The 19547-nt window shown below is 43.2% G+C and overlaps 1 protein-coding gene across 1 annotated transcript in view; it reads left to right on the forward strand.

Moving 5' to 3' along the window:
• The window catches only part of LOC121533261 (regulatory-associated protein of mTOR-like), a gene marked incomplete at both ends in the record, with an annotated part of 78531 nt that extends 58988 nt beyond the window's left edge, over positions 1 to 19543 (forward strand). Inside the window, 9 exons of the mRNA XM_045219465.1 lie at positions 6801 to 6884; positions 7411 to 7521; positions 8764 to 8838; positions 9131 to 9196; positions 11417 to 11608; positions 14135 to 14275; positions 14457 to 14577; positions 14872 to 15012; positions 19391 to 19543. Coding sequence (XP_045075400.1) covers positions 6801 to 6884; positions 7411 to 7521; positions 8764 to 8838; positions 9131 to 9196; positions 11417 to 11608; positions 14135 to 14275; positions 14457 to 14577; positions 14872 to 15012; positions 19391 to 19543 — 1084 coding nt within the window. The remainder of the gene's footprint in view (positions 1 to 6800; positions 6885 to 7410; positions 7522 to 8763; positions 8839 to 9130; positions 9197 to 11416; positions 11609 to 14134; positions 14276 to 14456; positions 14578 to 14871; positions 15013 to 19390) is intronic.
• Between the last annotated feature and the right edge of the window lie 4 nt (positions 19544 to 19547).

Raw genomic sequence — 19547 nt, forward strand, 5'->3', positions numbered from 1 at the left:
TTACTGATTGGAGGGTTGGCTATAAGAAAAAAGAACTGGCTCTATGGATAAAAAGAGCATAAATCTGTCCAACAAGGTCATGAATTCCACAGAACATAAACCTGTGACCATATACTTCAGTCGTCCTCCTATTTCTTTCACTGAGCCAGTTGCTAAGACAAACAAGCCTGTTGACATTTTGAGATGATAAAGCTGCTCTCTTCTTCTGTACGATACGCCCAGAGAGTGAAAACAGCCTCTCACAAGGTACTGATGTGGCAGGCGTTGCCAGGTACCTTCGTACAATGCAGGCCAGCCTGGTGTGTGCCCCTGCATGCTGTGACCACCACTGTAGTGGACAGTCCTCCTTGCTGATGCTGGGCTCTGTTGCTTTATCAGGTTGCTGTGCAGGCCTCTCTTCCTTCAGCAAGTTGCACCAAAGTTTCACCAAAGCCCACACCTCTCAAGTCTGGAAACGCACTTCAGGTCCTTAATACTTGGGTCGAGTGCTGTGGCCATGTGAGGTTGGTGTTTTCCTTGCGTTTCTCCAGGTCTGTTGTGAATGTCAGCTTGAATATTACCACGTAGGCAGGGTCATCATCGGAGCTCTCCATTACTCAAAGGAGATGGCACATAGCAGGCAACACCACTGAGCAGGAAATATACTTCTCTCCTCCCAGAAATTCAGTCAAGTACCTGCAGTGGAAGATAATTGACTGCAGTGATTTTGAATTATTAGAAACTTGTTATACACAGACACATACTCTCACTCACACACACATACTCTCTCACACACACACACACACATTTTACACTCTCTCACACACACACACACACACTTCACAATCGTATTATAACACTAATAGTGTGATAAAGAAGATTACCTGCAGGGCTCCAGTAGTGCCTCCAGCTTCTGCAGTTTCTCCAGTTCAGCTGGGCCAGAGCATCTCTGTGGTTGTTGGTTTCTGTGGACAGGCTTTACCATTTCCAGAGTGGAATTTCATATTGTTGTGACATCTTGTGTCAGTGACATCTTTTGCACATTTACAAATTGCAGTTGTCCTAGCTCTGCAGCGTTTGGTGGGCTGTGTTTGAAATGCCCCCCCCCCAAAATTCGGCATTTGGCTAGGGCATTGTCCAACCCCCTGTTCTGTATGGACACTGTAATGGACCTTTTGGAGACTGTGCGCGGTGCAGGGCAGGTGTTCAAAAGGAAGTTGTCTCCCAGTTGCAATCATGTTCCGTGCAGTGTGGTAACTTTGTTGTCAATGTTCCACTACTTTGCTACAACCATGAAATGTTTGGCACACGTTTCAGTATAGTGCATATTTTCTGTCTTCATTACGGCCAGAGCGTGTGAATGCAGTTTAAAGTTTTCATCGATGTGGTGCGCAGTAACCCCAAGGTAGTTGTGCTTACTCACCAAAGTCCAGTGGTCTCCCGTGAGAGCAACAGCCGTTGCATGTTTCAACTCCGCTTTCGTAGCCCTCTCGCTTTCATACAGCTTGTGTATTCTTGTAACGACGGTGGCTCTCGAGGGTAACTAATACCCTTGAGTTGTTCGTTGCGATCCGAATGATATCCCGCAAGCCTTCGTCCTGCACAATGTGGACTGCAAGCTGTAGCTATCCACTTGGCTATTGCTTGTGTTAGCTTGCTGCTCGTCGTCTTGTCCATAGGCCTCCCACGCGCACACTCTTCTAGTTTAGCCTACCGAAAGATGTCCTCCATTGCTACTAGCAACGTTACTTGTATTGCTGGCGTCAGCGGTGTGTTTCGCTTGTAAATTATAAGTAACTTCGGTGATAAACAAATTCAGCCTTACAGTAGATGCAAACTACTTAGGTTTTATCCAGAGAGCCATCTGGGAGGAATTTGAAATTGAATTTGCCATTTAAAAGCCCCTTACTAGCATTCTCCATCATTCAGTCATACAAGTAGCTAGCTAGTAAAGTGGTCCTCCAGGGCCGGCAGGGATGTAGCTCAGTTGGTAGAGCATGGCGTTTGCAACACCAGGGTTGTGGGTTCGATTCCCACGGGGGGCCAGTATGAAAAATATAATGTATGCACTCACTAACTGTAAGTCGCTCTGGATAAGAGCGTCTGCTAAATGACTAAAATGTAAAAAATGTAATGCTGAATGTATGTTCATGTCATTGTCACCAATCAACTGCATTACACTCAAACATTATTCGAATTTAGATGCTAACGAATGCTAACCATAAGTTACTGCATCTGATGGTTAGCTAGCATGCTAGCTAGCCCGACTTCTACATCCAAAATAAGTGTTTGCAACAATAACAGCCAAGTTTAATCTTAAACAACAGTCCAAACAACATGTAGGCCTGTTGGAACACAACATTTATTTTGAAATTTACAGGCAAATCACTACGGAATCCTAGTCTCATGAATAAAGCCTTTGTCTTTGGTGCTTACATTAGCAATGCTAAGTAGCTAACCCAGCTGTATCTAAAATAGTGTTTTCAACAATAACAACTAAATGCACCCTTAGTGACTGTCCAAGCAACTATCAAACAACACTGTAGGCCTTTTGGAACTAGTAAAAAGTATGACGTTTACAAGTAATTTACTACGAAAATATAGGCTATTGGAAACAACGCAATGGAACTACAACTTCATCGGTGATGGTGGGAGTGGTTTTGCCGAATGGAATCGGAGTTTGAGCCTTGAACAACAGAAAATTATTGGCATAAGCTGACTAAATGTCATTATAACAAGAGCAACATAGCAGGGAGTTCCAATATGATCAGAAAACTACAGACGGGTTATATAGAAAGCTGAAAATGACTGGCCATAATTTATTTTAATAGTCATCTCATGACTATCGCTAGTCATCTCTAGTCATAAAACATCACAGAGAAGCAATTTTCATTTTGCTCATCACTAAAAAGTAAATATACATGAAGTCATAAAGATACACTAAAACTGTGTAGGACATCAATAAATACTTAATAATAGGGGTGTAACGGTACACGTATTCGTACCAAACTGTTTGGTACGGGGACCTTGGTTCGGTCCGCACTGTGAACCCGAATTAATACATAAAAAATATATATACATTACCAGTCAAAAGTTTGGACACACCTACTGATTCAAGGGTTTTTCAATTTTTTTTACTATGTTCTACATTGTAGAATAATAGTGAAGACATCAAAACTATGAAATAACACATATGGAATCATGTGGTAACCCAAAAAGTTTTAAACAAATCAAAATATATTTGAGATTTGCACACTCTTGGCATTCTCTCAACCAGCTTCATGTGGAATGCTTTTCCAGCAGGCTTGAAGGAGTTCACACATATGCTGAGCACTTGTTGGCTGCTTTTCCTTCACTCTGCGGTCCAACTCATCCCAAACCGTCTCAATTGGGTTGAGGTCAGGTGATTGTGGAGGCCAGGTCATCTGATGCAGCATTCCATCACTCTCCTTCATGGTCAAATAGCCCTTACACAGCCTGGAGGTGTGTTTTGGGTCATTGTCCTGTTGAAAAACAAATGATAGTCCCACAATGCGCAAACCAGATGGGTTGGCGTATCGCTGCAGAATGCTGTGGTAGACATGCTGGTTAAGTGTGCATTGAATTCTAAATACAGCACAGACAGTTTCACCAGCAAAGCACCATCACACCTCATCCTCCATGCTTCACGGTGGGGAACACACATGCGGAGATCATCCGTTCACCTACTCTGCGTCTCACAAAGACACGGTGGTTGGAACCAAAAATCTCAAATTTGGACTCATCAGACCAAAGGACAGATTTCCACCGGTCTAATGTCCATTGCTCGTGTTTCTTGGCCCAAGCAAGTCTCTTCTTGTTATTGGTGTCCTTTAGTAGTGGTTTCTTTGCAGCAATTCGTCCATGAAGGCCTGATTCATGTAGTCTCCTCTGAACAGTTGATGTTGAGATGTGTCTGTTACTTGAACTCTGTGAAGCATTTATTTGGGCTGCAATTTCTGAGGCTGGTAACTCTAATTAAGTTATCCTCTGCAGCAGAGTCTTCCTTTCCTGTGTCGGTCCTCATGAGAGCCAGTTTCATCATAGCGCTTGATGGTTTTTGCACTGCACTTGAAAAAACGTTTAAAGTTCTTGAAATGTTCCGTATTGACTGACCTTCATGTCTTAAAGTAATGATGGACTGTTGTTTCTCTTTACTTATTTGAGCTATTCTTGCCATAATATGGACTTGGTCTTTTACCAAATAGGGCTATCTTCTGTATACCACCCCTACCTTGTCACAACACAACTGATTTGCTCAAACACATTAAGAAGGAAAGAAATTCCACAAATGAACTTTTAACAAGGCACTCCTGTTAATTGAAATGCATTCCAGGTGACTACCTCATTAAGCTGGTTGAGCGAATGCCAAGAGTGTGCAAAGCTGTCATGAAGGCAAAGGGTGGCTACTTTGAAGAATCTCAAAAAACACTTTTTTGATTACTACATGATTCCATATGTGTTATTTCATGGTTTTGATGTCTTCACTATTATTCTACAATGTAGAAAATAGTACTGTATGTGTATATAGGAAAAAAACTCTAGGCCTCTTGAGTAAATCAGAGCTGAAAAACATTTCAGGCTATTCCGTTAAAACAACTAGAGCCTATGCACACGTTGTAATCAAAATTCTAATCTTAATTGGCGCATTTCAACCTGTCCTTTTGTGAGGCGCAGCCGGGAACTAGTTCTGTACGATGGCGAGTGGTGGGGTGGAGAATCCTCCTGGATTATTGACCATCATCGTTTAAATCTCATTTTGGGAACAATTTGTCTTCACCAGTAATTCCCCTATATGTATTTAGCAGCGGCACACCGCCGCTTCTAAATCGTGGCCACTGCAAAAAAATAACATTATAATAACATTCAAAATGTTTAAAGTGGCTTGGCGGAATTGCCCTTTTAAATGTCAAGCAGTTGCGTGCTCTGTCAGCCTGGCTGTGTTAAATCATGGCCTGCTCTCTAACTGCACAAATAATGAATTTATCTGCCTCGCTAGCGCCTTCATGCACCCCCTCTCTCTTTCTCTCTCGCTCTCTCTCTGGTTCTCGCTGCTCTTTCTCTCTCTCATCACCCTGTCCCTCCCCCTTTATGTCAGGCTATGTTTTCTTTAAAGTGTCACTTCACAGCAGCAGTAGGCCCATGTGTTGTTGTGCTGGCCTAGTCCCTCTGCTGTACGGCTCCATGCTGTACTCTGCACGGTCATTTCCCCCTGACTCAGCAGAGCTGTGAGCTGCAGCCTTCCCTCACACGTCCACTGGGGACAGAAAGGCAAATAAAAACCAAGAGACTGTCTGGTGGAACGATAGGGGAGGGATAGTGTGGATTTTTTATTTATTTTTGATGGGTGGTAGTGGAGAGGGTGTGTTTTGTGGGTGTGCACATGTAGATCATTGTGCACACCCACGTAAGCTCTTACACACACCCACGTAAGAACAGACAATCTTACGTTGATCTCTAATATATAACGCTATGACATTGCGTTCTCAGAGATTGCATGTGATTGTGTGTAATCCATTGATGAGGAGCTTTGGGAAAATAAGTAAAAGAGAGGAGGAGGGGTCAGAAAGAGATAAAGCCTCTTGATGTCATCATAGTAACATACTTCCCATCTAGACTTCCCATTGAAACAAAAGGATTGGGAAAGATGATTGTGATGTCCTACGACTGCCATCTCAGACGGGTTGGCGTTCTAGGAGACACACTCTCACAAAGCCCATTCAATCATTATAACAGTATAGTGAATCAGTGGGTGGCTGCAGATTGAACATCTGTACCAGTTGATTCACTCCCTGATGTCTTGTAACACGTGTTACTGATGATCGCCCATGACAGGATAGTGAAAGAGCATATTACTCTGTCATTTGAACTGGTCTTAGTCTGTTAACTTTAGTTGTGTGTGTGTGTGTTCGTGCCCGCTGATGATGCTGATTAGTCACTGTCACTTGTGTCTCAGCATTTGGGACAAGATTGATGAGCGACTTTGCTATTCTGTGTGTGTCATTAGTGTCTGTTTTATGATACCATCATTCAGAAGTATACCTTTTCAGCCCTCCGCTTCCAACCGCTCTTAAATCGCTGAATATTCCTCCTCTTGTATAACAGACAGACCACAAATTCCCAGGCTCTCCTTTCCCACGCGTTCCCCTGTAGGGTTGAGGGGTAACCCTGGCACGGTCCAACCCCGGTCTCCTCCTGCGTTCGCTCACGGTCGCTGGGTTGAGGTCACACTGCTCTAATAATACACAAAACTATGATAGAAATAGCAGCATGTGTGTGGGTTGGTCGGGGGGGTGGGCTGTGTGGAATCCGCTTCCCCTCCGCGCGTCCTCTCGCACACAGCACGGCACACAGTCGCATGGGGACACGCCAACGTCCGGCCCTGGTGGTGCTGACTTGCCAAAAACACACACAATCTGTTAACATAATGCCCCACCCACATACAGTACACACACATGCACACAAATGCAATGTCATATACCGAATGGGAAATCACCCATACACATGTATTCATATGCTCACCTCATTACACACAGACCTCTTATGCAAAAGCGGTATGTACACCTGAAGCAGTCAAGACACACACACACACACACACACACACACACACACACACACACACACACACACACACACACACACACAGAGAGAGAGAGACAAACAATCGCCAGTGCCAGCATATTGGTGAGTGGTGTGAGCCACCTGTTCCACCTCTCCCACTCTCCTCCTTTGGCTCGCAGTGCCACTAAACACATTGAACACACCACAGTATTGACCTCTGCCCCCTCCCTGGTCTCTTTCAGGTCCTCTTGAGTCAGGTGCACAGGCTGAGAGCGCTGGACCTGCTTGGCCGCTTCCTGGACCTGGGGCCCTGGGCCGTCAGTCTGGTGAGAAACTAGACAGCATTCTTGTCTACCGATACACAAACACATATCCAAATACAAGTTTAGCTAACACAGATAGTGTCCGTAAAATGTATATCACAAACATCACAGCACAGTTGAAAATATATGTCAAATAGAAATCAAAACTGGATGGTCTTCTGAGATAAATGGGAGGGGTTGAGGGTAGTTGAAGGATGGGACTAAATACACAAAAGATAACTAATGTAAAATATACTGTGTCCGTAAAATGTATATAGTATGTATAATTTAGAAGCCTAAGTATTGTTGTCCATTAGTTTACTCCAATTAGGGGAGGGGTGGTAGGGTTAGGGGAAAATAATAAAGGAATAATATATTATTAAATATATAGACATACATTTAGGGCCTTAGGGTCCTCTTAGTCTTTTCATTTTGAAGCAGGTGTTGCAATACGCAATAGGTGTTGCTAGAAACACACAATACTTCAAGCCAGTTATGATTTCTTTGGGTTTGAACTTTAAAGTGAATAATATCTCTTGTGTGTGTTCAGGCCCTCTCAGTGGGGATCTTCCCCTACGTGTTGAAGCTGCTACAGAGCTCTGCCCGGGAGCTCCGACCCCTACTGGTCTTCATCTGGGCTAAGATCCTGGCTGTGGACAGCGTGAGTAGCAACACACGCGCGTGTGCACACACACACACACACACACACACACACACACACACACACACACACACACACTGTACACCATAACACCAATCACAATAACCAAACCATACCAGACTCCTACCTTCATAGCAAGCAACATTTAAATTGTTACATTTATAGTTGTACCTATAATTTACACTGGAGGCTATCACATGGAGTAACTCTAATGAGTGAAGCTATACAGAGACATGATTGCCATAAAGTCAATAACAGCCCCAGATAAAAGCAGAAAATATGTCTATCTGAACCCATTCAGTCAGTTAATGTCAGTCAATCACTTTAATATCAGTTGACGTTAATGTAGACTAATCATCATCAGGAGATTGAGTTGTGCTACTTATTTGAGTGAATCCTCAACCAACTGTTAAGTATTTAGCTAGCTATTGGATGTCAATATTGGGTAATGTTCATAGGTAATGCCATAAGTATGTGATAGCCCTTTTGGCACATTTTTAGCTGTTGAATAAAATGCCCACCCTAAAACTCACTAACACAAAGCATTTAGCCTTTTACTTACATGGTAGAACTAACCGTATAATCCTAAGGCATGGTTTCTCAAACTCGGTCCTCGGAACCCCAAGGGGTGCACGTTTTGGTTTTTGCCCTAGCACTACACAGCTGATTCATATAATCAACTAATCATCTAGCTTTGATCATTTTAATCAGCAGTGTAGTGTTAGGGCAAAACCCAAAATGTGCACCCCTTGGGGTCCCGAGGACCAAGTTTGGGAAACACTGTCCTAAGGTAGTAGGACAGTCTGTAGTATTATAGTGATTCCTTTGCATCCAGACCCACGAGTAGTCATCACAGTGTTAGTGGTTAAGAATAATCAAATGACTTTGAAATGAAAGGACGGGAAGAAAAGTCATTTTTCTCTGTCAGTTTAGTAGTGTGACTCAGGTATTGAGTTGCATTATTCAATAATGTCTAGGCTATGTCTTTAACCTTGTTTATAAATATTATATTGAGTAGTTGCATATTTGAAACATTTCCTCAAGGAGCACAATAAAGCCATCTACCTAAATAGAGGAAATAAGAGTTATTTAGGCTGAGTTGATTCTACTGTAAGTGAAGTGTGTGTGAGTCATGGGTTTTGTTCACCACTCGTGTAGTAACAGCAGATTAATGACGAAGACTGTGACGAAGACTGACTTACTGGAACTGAGGTTTTGAAGATTGTTTCTCTCTCTCTCTAGTCATGTCAGGCAGACCTGGTGAAGGACAACGGACACAAGTACTTCCTGTCTGTCCTGGCCGACCCCTACATGCCTGTGAGTATCCACCAATCAGAGCATGAGAAAACCGAGGCAATCATGGGTGCAACACAAATGTTTCCCTTAACCATAGATCTAGGATCAGATTGCCCTCCAATCCTAACCTTTTCCATTAAAGTTGAAAAAATATCTGACCCTGTATCAGTGGTTAGTGACAACTTCTACCTACTCAAACATGTTGTGTTCTATGATCCATAGCTCACAGTTATGAATGAGGTGTTGGTGAACTGAGTTGATACATGGCAGTTGCCTGCCATGTTAAAACCTTTTCTTGTGTTTTCTGTTTCAGGCTGAGCACCGCACCATGGCTGTCTTTATCCTGGCTGTGATTGTCAACAGCTACACGACAGGCCAGGTGTGTGTATGCTTGTGTGCGCGTGTGTCTGCGTACATACTGTGTGGGTGTCTTGAGAGAGAAAGGTCACACAGGAGAGATGTTAGGGGAGAATGTGGTAAATTATTCGATAAAGAAATCACTTTAAAGATGATGCAATTATAAAGCAAGCCCCACATTGATAAACCTCTACGGAATCGGTGTCCCGTATACGGGACGGTTGAGCTAACGTGCGCTAATGTGATTAGCATGACTGTTGTAAGTAACAGCAAACTTTCCAGGACATAGACATGTCTTATATGGGCAGAACGCTTAAATTCCTGTTAATCTAACTGCACTGTCCAATTTACAGTAGCTATTACAGTGAAAAAATACCATGCTATTGTTTGAGGAGAGTGCACAACAACAAAACGTGTCACAGCAACTGGTTTGATACATTCACCTCTGAAGTTAAATAATGTTCTTACATTCAGTAATCTTGCTCTGATTTGTCATCCTAAGGGTCCCAGAGATTAAATGTAGCATAGTTTTGTTTGATAAAATAAATTTTTATATTCAAATGTAGGAACTGGGTTCTACAGTTTGAACCGCTGCTGTCTCTGGCTCCACACCAACCCCACCCGGCCATCTAGATGTGTGAAAGTTAATGTATAAGCTAATGATCCATCATGTATGACATTCTTGGGAGTGTGTAAACTTACATTTTGTATTACCATATCATTTTTGTATGTTCTCTATAGTTATATACTTGAAAATGTATCAATTGACCAATTCGGCACATTTGGGCAGACTTGATACAAAATAGTCCAGTATTGCAATGCTTCGCTGGATCAATCTGAAACTTTGCACACACACTGCTGCCATCTAGTGGCAAATCTAAATTGCGCCTAAACTGCAATATTATATTGTGGCCTTTCTCTTGCATTTCAAAGATGATATAACAAAAACAATAATAGAAAACGCATGTTTTTTGTTATGTATTATCTTTTACCAGATCTAATGTGTTATATTCTCCTACATTAATTTCACATTTCCACAAACTTCAAAGTGTTTCCTTTCAAATGGTATCAATAATATGCATATCCTTGCTTCAGGTCCTGAGCTACAGGCAGTTAGATTTGGGTCTGTCATTTTAGCCCTTCAACAGACACACTTCTGAATTCTCCCCAACTCTCAGTAGAGGAGATAATAAGTCATATTTTCAACATGTCCTCACTTTCTGCTCTCTCTCTCTCCTGACAACACTTTGTCATGGCAACTGTCACCGTATACACCTAATTTATTTCCAGAAACCGCTCCAGACTGTTTTTTTGTGTCTCTTATTTGTCGTATTGCGATGATGTAGCTTAGCCTTACACATAGCCTTACAAACCCCCCTCTCTCGCTCTCTTTGTCGGTCTCGTTCGGTCTGTCTCTTTGTCAGTCTGTCTTTCTGTCTATCTACTGGTATCTATTTTTCCATCTATTCATCTTGCTCTTCATATCTTTCGCAAACACCATTCCCTCTCTCTCTCGCTCTCTCTCTCTGTTTACTTAATGTTCTCCTTCTACCATTGGCTCTGTGTTAATAATAGATGAGCTCCAACATTAGAGACGTGCCGCTCGTTCGACGTTCTCGCCTCCTTGTATTTATACAAGCCTTCCATTCAACTAGTACTTCATCATTACTTCAGTTTGTTGGATTGGTTGGAACATGTGGTCTAAGCTTCAGGGGTTAGGAGTGATGGTACTCCTACTGGTAGGGTTCAGCTACGGTATGATCAAGTTAAAACATTATTTCAACTTGTACACAAATCCCTGAACGGCTCTAGTAGTCTGATGGAGGATAGTTTGATACTGCCACAATGCAGAGAGTCTGCCAAAATAGGTATAGGCTTTCAAATAGTGGCTTTTCATAGCCACAAGAACCAATACAACCCCACAGAAATGATGACGAACACTTAACTGTCAAGCATTGGACATCTACCCTTCAGGTTCACAGTGGGAGGTTGAGGTTAGTTCCCTGTTGGGTTTGCCCATAGACTTCGAGATGTGAAGCTCCGCTTAAAGCCAAGTCATAAAGGCCTATGGAATAGGCTACAGGGTCTCATCAAAGGAAATTGTGTGGACGTGTGTGTGAATTACTGACATGGCCCCCCTCTTTCTCTCCTCCCTCCCTCCCTGCCTGCCTTCCAACTCCTTTCTCGTCCTCCTCCTTGACTCACCCTCTACTTCCCTCCTTTTCTTCCCCCCGCTCCCCAGGAGGCCTGTCTGCAGGGGAACCTGATAGCTATCTGCCTGGAGCAGCTCTCTGACCCTCATCCCCTGCTACGTCAGTGGGTGGCCATCTGCCTGGGACGCATCTGGCAGAACTTTGACTCGGCCCGCTGGTGTGGTGTCAGGGACAGTGCCCACGAGAAGCTCTACAGCCTGCTGTCCGACCCCATACCTGAGGTGAGAGGGAAGGAATACACACACCTTTCAGATGTACACATACACCTTTGGGACATACACACACACCTGTCAGACATGCACACACACCTTTGGGACACACACACAGTCACCGAATGTAACACCCATACCTAGCAGATTGGGGGTTCAGTGGCTCCTTTAGGATTTTGAGGACCTGAGGGACAGTGAATAGTCAGTTTGCCCTGTATTTCACCCACCACACATGGGTGAAATGCAGGACACACACACACACACACACACACACACACTGAGACATGGAACATCTGTTGCCAGCAGCCTAGCAGGGCAACCTCTCTCTCTAGAGGCCAGGCAGCTGCTGTGGCTGAGGGGTGAGACTAGGGTCTGCATCCACTCTGACATACACATATGTGTGTGTGAGTGTATCCATGCATACACTCACAATGCCTGAAGAGAATTGGGTATTTGAGCGCATCACCAGGGACATTGGAGAACCCAGGCACACACAAACCACAATTTAAAAACGTATATTTATTACTCAACTAGTTTGAGCAGCTCCCTCCTCTTCAGTTCCTCTCTTTAAAATGAAGGTGTGTGTCTAGTACCCCATAGAACGCAGAGGGAGAGAGATGGACAGAGTGAGAGAGACTGGAGAGAACAGAGGGAGGCAGAGTGAGGAAGATAGATCAGTGACTAAGCAGAAAGGGGTTTTAATTAACTTTCAGCTGAGGCCTGTTGGGGGGGTTTCTCAAGAGGAGAGGTATATTTACGCTTTACAACACACACACACACACACACACACACACACACACAGGGCCAGATTTGAGTTTTGCATATGACAGGCACTGCACTGAGAGAGATACTTAGAGAATACTCAATGGATTATGTGGACCGGCACTTTCTTAGATTACAATTTAGAAGTAGGAGTTATTGTTACTTAGCTTATGCAGTAACATTTATTTATTTATTTTTTATTTCACCTTTATTTAACCAGGTAAGCCAGTTGAGAACAAGTTCTCATTTACAACTGCGACCTGGCCAAGATAAAGCAAAGCAGTGCGATAAAAACAACACAGAGTTACATATGGGGTAAAAAACATAAAGTCAAAAATACAACAGAAAATATATATACAGTGTGTGCAAATGTAGCAAGTTATGGAGGTAAGGCAATAAATAGGCTATAGTGCAAAATAATTACAATAGTATTAACACTGGAATGCTAGATGTGCAAATAGAGATACTGGGGTGCAAAAGAGCAAAATAAATAACAATATAGGGATGAGGTAGTTGGGTGGGCTAATTTCAGATGGGCTGTGTACAGGTGCAGTGATCGGTAAGGTGCTCTGACAACTGATGCTTAAAGTTAGTGAGGGAGATAAGTGTCTCCAGCTTCAGAGATTTGTGCAATTCGTTCCAGTCATTGGCAGCAGAGAACTGGAAGGAATGGCGGCCAAAGGAGGTGTTGGCTTTGGGAATGACCAGTGATATATACCTGCTGGAGCGCAGACTACGGGTGGGTGCTGCTATGGTGACCAATGAGCTAAGATAAGGCGGGGATTTGCCTAGCAGTGATTTATAGATGGCCTGGAGCCAGTGGGTTTGACGACGAACATGTAGTGAGGACCAGCCAACAAGAGCGTACAGGTCACAGTGGTGGGTAGCGTATGGGGCTTTGGAGACAAAACGGATGGCACTGTGATAGACTACATCCAATTTGCTGAGTAGAGTGTTGGAGGCTATTTTGTAAATGACATCGCCGAAGTCAAGGATCGGTAGGATAGTCAGTTTTACGAGGGCATGTTTGGCAGCATGAGTGAAGGAGGCTTTGTTGCGAAATAGGAAGCCGATTCTAGATTTAACTTTGGATTGGAGATTCTTTATGCGAGTCTGGAAGGAGAGTTTACAGTCTAACCAGACACCTAGGTATTTGTAGTTGTCCACATACTCTAGGTCAGACCCGTCAAGAGTGGTGATTCTAGTCGGGTGGGCGGGTGCCAGCAGCGTTCGATTGAAGAGCATGCATTTAGTTTTACTAGTGTTTAAGAGCAGTTGGAGGCTACTGAAGGAGTGTTGTATGGCATTGAAGCTCGTTTGGAGGTTTGTTAACACAGTGTCCAATGAAGGGCCAGATGTATACAAAATGGTGTCGTCTGCGTAGAGGTGGATCTGAGAGTCACCAGCAGCAAGAGCGACATCATTGATATACACGGAGAAAAGTGTCGGCCCAAGAATTGAACCCTGTGGCACCCCCATAGACTGCCATAGGTCCAGACAACAGGCCCTCCGATTTGACACACTGAACTTAGTGTGATGGGAGGTATTGCGTGACCATTGGTGAATTATTATTTTCAGGCACCTTTGATTTTCTCAGAAAATATGTCTGCATTAGAAATGAGAGGATTAAGTAGTGAGTATTAGTATTGATTCCCCTTTAAAAAGCAGTACCAAAGCAATCTAACCAATGACTGACCAATGACTTGGTCTGGATCCAACCAGGAAGTGACTAGGGACTGGCTTCTCTTGGTACCAAACTATCCCCGGTCTCCTCAGGTGCGCTGTGCGGCGGTGTTTGCCCTGGGGACATTTGTTGGGAACTCAGCTGAGCGGACGGACCACTCTACGACCATCGACCACAACGTGGCCATGATGCTGGCACAGCTCATCAACGACGGCAGCCCTGTGGTCCGCAAGGTGGGTCACACACACACGTACACACTTCTTTTTCTCATCTCGTTATTTCCAATGTTCTTGGTAAGGTCGTTGACTGATTTTACTGTGGCTGGTTGACCGTGTTACGTCTTTTGCTGTGGTTGACTAGGTTCTACCATGTGTGTTGGATTATGGTTGACTGTGGTCGCGTTGTGTTCTCCAGGAGCTGGTGGTGGCTCTGAGTCACCTGGTGGTTCAGTATGAGAGTAACTTCTGCACCGTGGCCCTGCAGTTCATGGAGGAGGAGAAGAACTACGCTGTACCCTCACCTGCCAACACCTTAGGTACACACACCACATGCACACACTTCGATCTTCTGTCATAATCATTACAATAGGAAGTAATTGATGTGTATTGTTGTAAAGCACACTGGTCCATTCAGACTAACTGCTGTACATGTGAAATGGGGTTTAGGGATCTGAGGGAGTTTTAATGAAATATGCAGCATGTTTTGATAGAGCACATCAATATTTAAAATGACCTTTATTACCTATTCTCACATTGATTGTCATGTCGCTACTGTATTCCATTTAGTGCCAAATGAATCAGTTAATTGACCTGTGTGTGTCTGTGTACAGAGCCTGGTAACCTGACTCCAGTGCGCGACAGCCCGGCCATCCCTCGGCTGCGTTCAGTCAACTCCTACACCAACATCAGAGCTGCCACCACCGCACGCAACCTCAACAAGAGCCTGCAGAACCTCAACCTCAACGAAGAGGGTAGGAGAGAGAGAGATGGAGAGGATGACATCGAGGCTGAAAGAAAGAGAGATGGAAATAAAGGGAGAGATACATGTGGTTATGTACTGTAGAGGGAGATGGAGAGAAAGAAATGGACGTAAGGGTAGAGACTTCTCTTATTTTCTCTCGGTTTGACTGCCTCTCTTCTTTCCCAAAGAGTTACTTGAAGTGATTTGAAGAATCATCATCATAGTCACGATGGCAAAGTCACGACAGAGAATATAATCCTCCTCGGGTGTACCACGCTGATGCTAGGGTTTAGCGTGTGTGTGTGTGTGGGGGGGGCTGCTGTCTTACTCCGCTCGCACACACACACACAGTTTTGAGAGCCTATGTCCATCATACACGTACAGCATTATTGGAGGATTACACTCTAGACCCTCTCTCAGCCCCCGCTGTGCTGACTGACTCAGCACAGCCACATGGCAATATAGCCATGCTGAGTAATACTAGCTGCTAGCACGTTAGCTTACAGCTTACAGCCTCTCTCCATCCACATCGTCCACTCATTCTAACTGACAGCGGTTCTTGTCACCAACAACCATGACAAACCGTTTAGCCTGCCTTGCCTACTCCCAATCCCCATCTCAATATGCACTCCGTCACAGGGATATATGGCGGCCATTTTGTGTGAGTCAGACGATGATAATGGGAAGTTGTGTAGAGTTATAGAGTGTGATGACTCGGGAGGACAGTTAAAATAGGTTGTGGAGATTGAATGGAAGGTCCAGTCGATAGCTTGTAGTTTCTAGTTTTCTAGCTATAGGCAGATTGGGTGGGGGGGGAGTTTGATTTCTTGAGCTAGCAAAAAGTTGACACTTCACTTTACCTGCAGAAACACACACACACACACACATACACACACAAAATCAAACAATCAGAACAGAACAAGTACTTTATTTTCAAGCTCCATTTGTTACTGGTCCATATGCATTACATCAGGGTATAGTTATTCTGGTATAATATGGTATATTTCAGGGTACAATTATTCTGGTATAATATAGTATATTTCAGGGTATATTTATTCTGGTATAATATGGTATATTTCAGCGTATAGTTATTCTGGTATAATATGGTATATTTCTGGGTAAACACTACCGTTCAAAAGTTTGGGGTCACTTAGAAATGTCCTTGTTTTCGAAGGAAAAGCAATTGTTTTGGCCATTCAAATAACATCAAATTGTTCAGAAATACTGTGTAGACATTGCTAATGTTGTAAATAGCTATTGTAGCTGGAAACGGCTGATTTTTTAAATGGAATATCTACATAGGCGTACAGAGGCCCATTATCAGCAACCATCAGTCCTGTGTTCCAATGGCACGTTGTGTTTGCTAATCCAAGTTTATCATTTTAAAAGGCTAATTGATCATTAGAAAACCCTTTTGCAATTATGTTAGCACAGCTGAAAACTGTTGTGCTGATTAAAGCATCAATAAAACTGGCCTTCTTGAGACTAGTTGAGTATCTGGAGCATCAGCAATTGTGGGTTCGATTACAGGCTCAAAATGGCCAGAAACATTTATATTTTAGTCATTTAGCAGACGCTCTTATCCAGAGCGACTTACAGTTAGTGAGTGCATACATTTTCATACTGGAAACAAATAACTTTCTTCTGAAACTAGTCAGTCTATTCTTGTTCTGAGAAATGAAGGCTATTCCATGCGAGAAATTGCCAAGAAACTGAAGATCTCGTACTACTCCCTTCACAGAACAGCGCAAACTATCTCTAACCAGAATAGAAAGAGGAGTGGGAGGCCCTGGTACACAACTGAGCAAGAGGATAAATACATTAGTGTCTAGTTTGAGAAACAGACGCCTCACAGGTGCTCAACTGGCAGCTTCATTAAATAGTACCCGCAAAACACCAGTCTCAACGTCAACAGTGAAGAGGCGACTCCGGGATGCTGACCTTCTAAGCAGAGTTGCAAAGAAAAAGCCATATCTCAGACTGGCCAATAAAAAGAAAAGATTAAGATGGGCTAAAGAACACAGACACTGGACAGAGGAAGATTGGAATAAAGTGTTATGGTCAGACCAATCGAAGTTTGAGGTGTTTGGATCACAAAGAAGAACATTTGTGAGACGCAGACCAATTGAAAAGATGCTGGAGGAGTGCTTGATGCCATCTGTCAAGCATGGTGGAGGCAATGTGATGGTCTGGGAGTGCTTTGGTGGTGGTAAAGTGGGAGATTTGTACAGGGTAAAAGGGATCTTGAAGAAGGAAGGCTATCACTCCATTTTGCAATGCCATACCTTACCCTGTGGACGGCGCTTGATTGGAGCCAATTTCCTCCTACAACAGGACAATGACCCAAAGCACAGCTCCAAACTATGCAATAACTATTTAGGGAAGAAGCAGTCAGCTGGTATTTTGTCTATAATGGGCACAGTCACCGGATCTACATTTTACATTACATTTTAGTCATTTAGCAGACGCTCTTATCCAGAGCGACGATCTCAATTCCTATTGAGCTGTTGTGTGAGCAACTTGACCGTATGGTACGTAAGAAGTGCCCATCAAGCCAATCCAACTTGTGGGAGGTGCTTCAGGAAGCATGGGGTGAAATCTCTTCAGATTACCTCAACAAATTGACAACTACAATGCCAAAGGTCTGCAAGGCCGTAATTGCTGCAACTGGAGGATTCTTTGACGAAAGCATTTTGAAGGACACAATTATTATTTCAATTAAAAATCATTATTTCTAACCTTGTCAATGACTAAATTTCCTATTAATTTTGCTATATTTCCTATTCAAACTCATTTCATGTATGTTTTCATGGAAAACAAGGACATTTCTAAGCGACCCCAAACTTTTGAATGGTAGTGTATTTATTCTGGTATAATATGGTATATTTCAGGGTACAGTTATTCTGGTATAATATACAGTGAGGGAAAAAAGTATTTGATCCCCTGCTGATTTTGTACGTTTGCCCACTGACAAAGACATGATCAGTCTATAATTTTAATGGTAGGTTTATTTGAACAGTGAGAGACAGAATAACAACAGAAAAACACATGTCAAAAATGTTATAAATTGATTTGCATTTTAATGAGGGAAATAAGTATTTGACCCCTCTGCAAAACATGACTTGGTGGCAAAACCCTTGTTGGCAATCACAGAGGTCAGACGTTTCTTGTAGTTGGCCACCAGGTTTTCACACATCTCAGGAGGGATTTTGTCCCATTCCTCTTTGCAGATCTTCTCCAAGTCATTAAGGTTTCGTGGCTGACGTTTGGCAACTCGAACCTTCAGCTCCCTCCACAGATTTTCTATGGGATTAAGGTCTGGAGACTGGCTAGGCCACTCCAGGACCTTAATGTGCTTCTTCTTGAGCCACTCCTTTGTTGCCTTGGCCGTGTGTTTTGGGTCATTGTCATGCTGGAATACCCATCCACGACCCATTTTCAATGCCCTGGCTGAGGGAAGGAGGTTCTCACCCAAGATTTGACGGTACATGGCCCCGTCCATCGTCCCTTTGATGCGGTGAAGTTGTCCTGTTCCCTTAGCAGAACAACACCCCCAAAGCATAATGTTTCCACCTCCATGTTTGACGGTGGGGATGGTGTTCTTGGGGTCATAGGCAGCATTCCTCCTCCTCCAAACACGGTGAGTTGAGTTGATGCCAAAGAGCTCCATTTTGGTCTCATCTCATTCCAGCCTTGTGTAGGTCTACAATCTTGTCCCTGACATCCTTGGAGAGCTCTTTGGTATTGGCCATGGTGGAGAGTTTGGAATCTGATTGATTGATTGCTTCTGTGGACAGGTGTCTTTTATACAAGTAACAAACTGAGATTAGGAGCACTCCCTTTAAGAGTGTGCTCCTGATCTCAGCTCGTTACCTGTATAAAAGACACCTGGGAGCCAGAAATCTTTCTGATTGAGAGGGGGTCAAATACTTATTTCCCTCATTAAAATGCATATCAATTTATAACATTTTTGACATGCGTTATTCTGGATTTTTTTGTTGTTATTCTGTCTCTCACTGTTCAAATAAACCTACCATTAAAATTATAGACTGATCATTTCTTTGTCAGTGGGCAAACGTACAAAATCAGCAGGGGATCAAATACTTTTTTCCCTCACTGTAGCATATTTCAGCGTATAGTTATTCTGGTATAATATGGTATATTTCAGGGTATATTTATTCTGGTATAATATGGTATATTTCAGGGTATAGTTATTCTGGTATAATATGGTATATGTCAGGGTATAGTTATTCTGGTATAATATGGTATATTTCAGGGTATATTTATTTTGGTATATTTCAGCGTATAGTTATTCTGGTATAATATGGTATATTTCAGGGTATAGTGATTATGTTGTGTAACTACTATTCTGTAATTTGTATGTCTAGGTGGTCCGGTGGCATTCTCGCCAGGTAACCTGAGCACCAGCAGCAGTGCTAGCAGCACCCTGGGTAGCCCTGACAACGACGAGTACATCCTCTCCTTTGAGACCATCGACAAGATGAGACGAGTCTCCTCCTACTCCTCCCTTAACTCCCTTATAGG

The sequence above is a fragment of the Coregonus clupeaformis genome, unplaced genomic scaffold (assembly GCF_020615455.1).
Source record: "Coregonus clupeaformis isolate EN_2021a unplaced genomic scaffold, ASM2061545v1 scaf2390, whole genome shotgun sequence".
Lineage (NCBI taxonomy): Eukaryota > Metazoa > Chordata > Actinopteri > Salmoniformes > Salmonidae > Coregonus > Coregonus clupeaformis.